Source organism: Jaculus jaculus, chromosome 6, assembly GCF_020740685.1.
Source record: "Jaculus jaculus isolate mJacJac1 chromosome 6, mJacJac1.mat.Y.cur, whole genome shotgun sequence".
Lineage (NCBI taxonomy): Eukaryota > Metazoa > Chordata > Mammalia > Rodentia > Dipodidae > Jaculus > Jaculus jaculus.
This window is the reverse complement of record NC_059107.1, coordinates 42,669,116-42,677,063: the sequence shown is the minus strand read 5'-3', so window position 1 is coordinate 42,677,063 and position 7,948 is coordinate 42,669,116. Positions and strand designations below refer to the sequence as shown.

The 7,948-nt window shown below is 42.0% G+C and overlaps 1 gene segment (V, D, J or C); it reads left to right on the top strand.

Annotated features, from left to right (window-relative positions):
- The first annotated feature begins 6,079 nt into the window (after positions 1-6,079).
- LOC123461497 lies at positions 6,080-6,656 on the top strand. The segment is given in 2 exon segments: positions 6,080-6,212; positions 6,334-6,656. Coding segments are annotated over 2 exon segments (378 nt in total).
- Positions 6,657-7,948: the final 1,292 nt, after the last annotated feature.

The window sequence follows — 7,948 nt, the reverse complement described above, 5'->3', positions numbered from 1 at the left end:
AAGCTACCTCACCAACTCTATATGGTGTATATATACAATGAAATTTTATTTTACTCATCCGCAAAGAAAAATAAAGGTATAAAATATGCAGGAACATGGATGGCACTGAGTACATATTAAATAAGCATACCTATCCAGGCCTAGATAAATAAATATTATAAGTTTTCTCTCATATCCAGACCATTACTTCTAACTGTTAAATCTAGGTATTTAGGCAGGAGTGAATATGGAAAAAAGCTGGGAATCTAGAAAGGAGCCCATGAGATTGGAAAAGTAGGTTTTAAGGGAGACAGAGGTGAGGAAGACTACATAATCAAGTGAAAAGGAACACAGGCACAAAAAGTGAACAGTGGGGAAGGCAGGAGCAGAGAGGTGATGAGGGAGTGGTGGGGAGGGCTTAGACTCCTCCACAGTGAAAATCACATGTTGAATCCTATTTCTTAGTAATGTAATTAAAAAATAGAAATAAAAATTTTTTAGAACTTGGCACTAAAATTGTTTTTGTGATCAGAGGATGGACATTAATTCATGGACAAAGAGGTGCTCTCTCACCTTATATGAATTTTTTTTTTTTTTTTGCTTTTTTGAGGTAGGGTCTCACTCTGGTCCAGGCTGACCTGGAATTAACTCTGTAGTCTCAGGGTGGCCTTGAATTCATGGCAATCCTCCTACCTCTGCCTCCTGATTGCTGGGATTAAAGGCGTGCGCCACCACGCCCGGCTATGAATTCCCTTTTTTGACTCCAAGTCACCACATTTTGTTCAAATACCAGACATGGATTATTTTACATTATTGTGGGTCTGAATTCTCACTGCATTAAACCAAAGAGTCAGAAGGGCTGTGTTCCTTGTAGAGGTTTGTTGCAGTCAGGTTCACCTTGATGCCAGAAATCTCCAAATCAAGAGCAGCTTGTGGGAAAAATGGTTTATTTTGGCTTACAGACTCAAGGGCAAGCTTCATGATGGAAGTGGAAAACACTGACATGAGCAGAGGTTGGACATCACCCCATGGCCAACAGAGAGTTGGAAAATATAAACTGGAGAGTGTGTCCAACACTGGCAAGGGGACCCAGGCTATAACACCCATAAGCCTGCCTCCCGGAAGCAAATCTCTATCGGCTGGGAACCTAGCATTCAGAACACGTTAGTTTATTGGGGACACCTGAATCAAACCACCACATTGTACCCTGTCCCCCTTAAACTGGTAATTAAACATGATATAAAATACAATGCACTCAGTCCACTCTTAAATGTTCCCATAGTTATTATCAGTACTAACAATGTTCAATCATTCCCTTAATCTGAGATCATTTTTTTAAAATTTTGTTTTCTAAATATAGGGTCTCATTCTAGTCCAGACTGACATAGAACTCACTTTGTAGTCTAAGGGTGGCCTCAAACTCACAGTTATCCTCTTATCACTGCTTCAGTAGTGCTGGGAATAAAAGAATGTGCCATGATTCCCAGCTTACTCTGAGATCTTTTAATTGAACCATAATACCATAAATATTAAAAAAAAATCTCCCCTCAAACTCATAGAGACACAGAATACATTCTCACTGCAAAATATGTCATTGGACATAGAAAAAAAAAAAACACAAAACTTCAACAAATACAAGATTTAAACAGGGCAAAATTTAAACTCTATGGTTTCATATCCTATAACTTTAGTCAATAACCAGTCTCCAAGTTCAATAATTCTAACCAGCAACTAGTCTCTAGAGTTCCAATTCCACTCCTCCAGATAGGCTACTCACAGTTGTGGAAAACTTCATCTGGTGCTGGCAGCTCTCCTTAGCAGCCATCTTGTGGTCCTGGCATCTTCACTTGGACTGCACTGAAAGCCAAGGTTCATCCTCATGGCTCCATCAGGTCTCCATGCAGGCATCCGGCAAACCTGCTTCACACTCCTCATGGCCATTTCCAAAATACAAGACCATGGTACAAATTCAATGAACCTCTCTTTCCTGAATTTCTTATACTCCATAATATCAGTTAGGGTGCCAATTTTTTAATCCATAGTGGAATAAAACAAACTTTGAAGAACAGGACACTTCTTAAACATGAGGCCTCTTAAAAAGACTGCATTATTTCAGTTGTCCTAATGCAGGTCAGCTAGCCTCGTCTTAACGGTTGTTATCTCCCATACAATTGCAGCTGAACAGGCAGCAGTTTCAGCCCAAATATTTCTTTCTGTGTCATAACCCTCTGCACACACCATTTACATGTTCTGCAACACTGGACAAGTATTCAGGACACAGGCATAACAGCAAGCTTCTCACACAAATTGCCTCTAGCTCAGGCCAAGCAAATCTCTTTCTCACCTTCATAGTCCAAACCACACAGTCCATAGTTCTTACTGCTTTCAGGTCTTTCAACTCTGACCAGAATAGTCCATCAAGCTGTACTTATAGCACTGCAAGGAGTCTCTTAGGTGAATGTTTGAAATCTTTCCACATTTACCTAGAAAATCAGCTCCAATAGGTCAATGCCACATAGTAGGTATCTAGCAGTAATCCCTCTCCTCTGGTATCAAATTTACTGTGGATGTCAGGTTTGCATTGCTGGCAGAATTCACCTGACCAAGAGCAGCTTCTGTGAAAAAAGGTTTATTTTTGCTTATACAGTTGATTAGAAGCTCCATGATGTCAGGGAAAATAATGGCATGAGCAGAGTGTGCACATCACTATCTGACCAGCATAAGGTGGACATTAGAAGCAGGAGAGTATGCCAAACATTGGTAGGGAGAAGCTGGATATAACACCCATAAGCTCGACCTCAAGAATACAGTCCCCCCAGGAAGTTTTAATTTCCAAATCTTCATCAGCTGGGAACTTAGCTTTCAGAACACCTAAGTTTGTGGAGGACACCTGAATCAAACCACCAAAGTCTCTAGAAGAGTTCTGATGTTTTCTTTTTTGTGATCATAATTGCTCCCACATTTGTTGCTCCATGTCTTATCTATTATTTGCAAGGTAAAGAAAGAGAAAGAGGAAGGGGTGAAGGGTAGGAGGGAGGGAAAGAGACAGGGAGAGAGAGAAAGGAGAGGAAGAGAGACATAAGGATAGAGAATAGAGAAGAGAGTGGACATGCCAGGGACACTTGCCACTGCAAACAAACACTCCTTATTGCATCTGGTTCACATGGGTACTGCAGAATTGAAACTGGGTCACCAGACTTTATAAGCAAGTGCCTGAATGGCAGGGAAATCCCTCCAGGCCCTCCACAGCCTCTTTCTCCGACCATTCACACATTCTTTTCTGTTTCCTTTACCCTGATAGTTACTCCATCCCTTTTAGGAAGACTCTGATTATGATAGTCTCATACTTATAAATGCATAATACTGCTTCAATCTCTAATTCTTAAATCAATCACATATTTTTCTCCAAATTATATCTGCTATAAAAGGTAGCATTCATAGGATTCAAAGGTAAGGACAGAAACATCTTCTAGACTAATGAGGCATTTTTTTCTTCTTCTTGCCCACAAATCAGCTTGCTGTACTTCTGATAAGGCAGACAATGTCCCTCAAAAGACTCATAGGTGAAATCCTGGCTCCAGCTGGTGGATTCAGTCATTAAGACCATTGACTCAAGAAGGGTCAGGCCTAAAATAGCCTTCAAGAACTGTGTCCCTGAAAAGCTGAAACAGACTCGGTGATTGGAGGAGAGGAGAATATGGTATGTTGCACAGAATATTGAATGAACACTAGTTAGAGAAAGAAAATTCATTACTGAAGATGATGGCTTCTGTTGAGAGTGCATAGACAGCATTAGAAATGATCATGGGTGAGTAACAGATGTGTTTAACTGAAAGCAGAGGTAGAAAGGTAGCTCATGCTCATCAGATGAGAAGTGAGAAAATTTCTGCCCTTGGAGGACTTTGATGTTAATAGATGGCTAGAGCACTGATGAATGGAGGCAGACAGATTGCATGGATCATGTGGTGGTTTGATTCATGTGCCTCCCATCAACTTAAATATTCTGAATGCTGGGTGCATATCTGGTGGAATTCTGTGAATTGGAGCCTCCTGGAGGCAGTGTTTTTTTTGGGGGGGGGTAGGTTTATTAATATTATATCCTTTACATATATTCCTCTTTCCAGTGTTTTGCACAGAGTCCTGTTGTTGTTGTCCACCTGATGTTGGCCAGGAGGTGATATTCACCCTCTATTCATTCCATCACTTTCCCCTGCTGTAATGGAGCTTAACCTTGAGTATTTAAACCAACATGAACCTCCCTTATCCCACAGGCTTCTCTTGTTCTAGTGATTTCTGCTAGCAATGTGAACCTGCCTGCAACATAGAATTGGTACTGAGAAGTGGGATCATTGCTTCAAGAAACCTGATTTTGTGTCTATGGCCTTCTAGAACTGCTTGGCAGGAAGAATGTGGACAAATTTGAAATCCTGGCCTAAGAGTCATCTTTCAGTGCCTTAAGTACAGCTTTATTGAGCATTTGGGTGACAGTTGAAAGATATGAATGCAGTAAGAACTAAGGACTAAGAGGTGTGTCTTATGAGTGTGACAAAGAGCTTTGCTGGGATTGGGCTAGAAGTGGTTTATGTGAAAGGCTTGCAGTTATGCCTATGTTTTGGGAATTTGTGCAGGTTGCAATTGCTCAGAAATAGACTGGTGTATCCAGAGGAATATAACACAGGAAAAAGAAAACTTGGTGGCCAAAACTTCTGTCCATTCTGCTGCAATTGTTTGAGAGATTACCCACATTGAGATTGGGTCAGTCTGCACTGAGACAACAGAAAGAATGCAGAATCATTTGAAGGGGCCTGAACGCTGAAGGAGTGTCTGCTGAAGAAGTGTCCTGTTCTTCAAAGTCTACTTTACTCTCCCTCTCCCTAGATTCACAAATTGGTAGCCCTCCTAGGAGTATGTAATATAACAATTGTGGGAAAGAGGGGTCTTGAATTTGCAACATGGTTTTGTGATTTAGAAATGGCCATGGGCCTTATGAACCAGTCTGGTTGGATTACTTGGGAGGAGGCATAATGGAGCTGTGAGGATGAACTGTAGATTTCAGCAGAGAGCCAACGGAGGTGCTAGTACTATAAGATGGCTGCCAAGAAGAGCTGCTGGCACTGGATGAAGTTTTCTGTGACTATGAGCAGCCTCGCTGAGGGGTGAAATTGGATCTCCAGAGACTGTCAGTGGTTAGAATTATCAGACTCAGAGACATGTCACTGGCTAGAGTTGTCAGATGTAGACCTACATAGTGTTGTGTTTGCCCTATTTGTTTTATATCTTGTATTGGCACAATATTTTTTGATATACCCAATGCCATCCTTTGTAGTATGAATCTTTAGTCTGTGGCATATATATATATATTTTTTTGGTATTATAACTCAGTGAAAAGATTTTGAACTATGGGGTTAGTTGAACATCATTGGGAATGACAAAAACCATGGGGACTTCTTTTTTTTCACAGTAGGGTTTCACCTAGTCTAGGCTGACCTGGAATTCACTACATAGTCTCAGGGTGGCCTTGATCTCACGGCAATCCTCCTTCCACTGCCTTCTACATACTGGGATTAAAGGCATGTGCCATCATGCCTGGCGAACTATGGGGACTTATAAAGTTGGTATGAATATATTTTATTTTACATTATGTATGATTATCAGGTTATGGGAGGTGGGGGCAGACTGCAAGAAGTGGAGGTGATATTCAATGATGAGAGTGTATCACATACATCAAAACTCTCCATGACTTTTTAAAGTTCTTCAAGTTTACTCCTACTCTAGGAGGGAATCACACTAAATAGCAAGTGTCCATGTCAAAGACATCCAAAGGCATCAGTGGAAAGTGGAACTATTCAAGTATCTAGACTTCTGCCAGAAAAACAGATACTCTCCTTGGGAGAAATGTACCACAAAATCATGTACAGGAACAGGAAGTGGTAAAAATAACACACAAATCACAAGATACTACATTGATGTTTTTTGGCTCATATGAAATTTATTTTCTTTCTTTGTCAGATTTGGACATTTGGGGAGCCCTGAGAGGAGCTCAGCCAGTCCTACAGCTGTGTTCAGTCTTGCCCAGCACTGCTGATTTGCATGTGCCCAGAACACAGCCCATTGCCCTAAGGAATTCTTAAAAGGCTGGTCACACCCTGTTTAGAAACCAGTCGCTGTCAGGACACACATGGACATGAGGGCCCCCACTGAGCTCCTGGTGCTTCTGCTGCTGTCGCTCCCAGGTAAGGAAGGACAGACTGGGGATCATCTTTGCCCAGTGTGGTCAGTGCAGTGTGGCTTCTCAAGGACGTCACCTTGCAGCATGATTAACAGTGTATATTTGTTGTATGTTTCCAATCTCAGGCATGAGATGTGACATCCAGATGACTCAGTCTCCAGCCTCACTTTCTGCATCACTGGGAGAAAGTGTCTCCATGACTTGCCGGGCCAGTCAGGGCATTAATTATGGGTTAGCCTGGTACCAACAGAAACCGGGGAACTCACCTAAGCTCCTGATATACGCTGCATCCACTCTACAATCCGGCATCCCATCGAGGTTCAGAGGCAGTGGATCTGGCACGGAGTTCACTCTCACCATCAGCAGCCTGCAATCTGAAGATTTTGCCACTTACTACTGCCAACAGTATAATAGTTACCCTCTCACAATGGTACAAGTCATGACATAAACCTCCAAGAAAAGCAGAAGCATGAGAATTCTGTAGGTTGCTCTTGGCTTTATTTACAGTGTCCTTTGCCATATGAAATCTTTGTAATTTCATGAGGTCCCAGTGGCTAATCTGTGGTTTTATTGCCTGAGCAATTGGGGTTATATCTGGAAAGTCCTTGCCAAGACCAATATGTAGAAAGGTTTCCCTACTTTCTCCTCTAGAAGTTTCAGAGTTTCAGGTCTGATGTTAAGCTCTTTAATCTATTTACACTTAATTCTTGTGCATGGAGAGAGAGAAGAATCTATTTTTATCCTTCTACAGATACATGTCCAGTTTTCCCAGCACCATTTGCTGAAGGGGCCGTCTTTTCTCCAATGAGTATTTTTGGCATTTTTATAGACTAGCAGGTGATTAAAGCTAACTGGACTTATATCTGGTTCCTCTATTCTGTTCCATTGATCTGAATGTCTGCTTTTGAGCCATTACCGTGCTGTTTTTTTTACTATGGCTCTGTAGTATAGGTGAAAATCCGGTATGGTGATACCTCCAGCCTTGCTTTCATTGAGTAGTATTGTTTAGATATTCGAGGTATTTTGTATTTTTGGATTTCTGTTTTCTATTTCTGTGAAGAATGGCATTGGAAGTTTGGTGGGGATTGCATTAAATGGGTAGATTACTTTTGGCAAGATTGCCTTTTTCACAATATTGATTCTTCTGATCCAGGGACAAGGGATGTTTTCCTTTTCTTAGTGTCTTGTGCAATTTCTTGCTTGTGTTTCTGTTATGCTGTGCTCCTGCTTGGGTCCCTCGTTGGTGCACTGTGGGTTCAAGTAGGCTGGCTGTGTTGCTGGATCGCTGCACTGTTCGCTGGTGCTGGCTGCTGTTGTATCCCTTCTTCAGGTCTCTGGTGCTTCTGGTACTGGCTGTCCATGGTGGCTCTAGTTTTCTTGCTGGTCTTCATGATCCTCTACCTTGTGATCTGCTCCTCCATTGTTCACTGCAGCTCTTCTCGTTTCTTGAGTTTCGGAAGAGCTCTGGCATCAGTGGAAAAATCAACTCACCTGGCTTTTCTTGAAGCTCAGGCTGAACCTGGCATCTCAGCCCGCAGGGACCTGGTACCGCCACTGTTGTAGGTGCTTCTGCTGCCTATGTGGGCTCTGGATGCGCTGGCTCTCTCTGACTTTTTTTTTTTAATTTATTTTATTTGAGAGCGACAGACACAGAGAGAAAGACAGATAGAGGAAGAGAGAGAATTGGTGCGCCAGGACTTCCAGCTTCTGCAAACGAACTCCAGACGCGTGTGCCCCCTT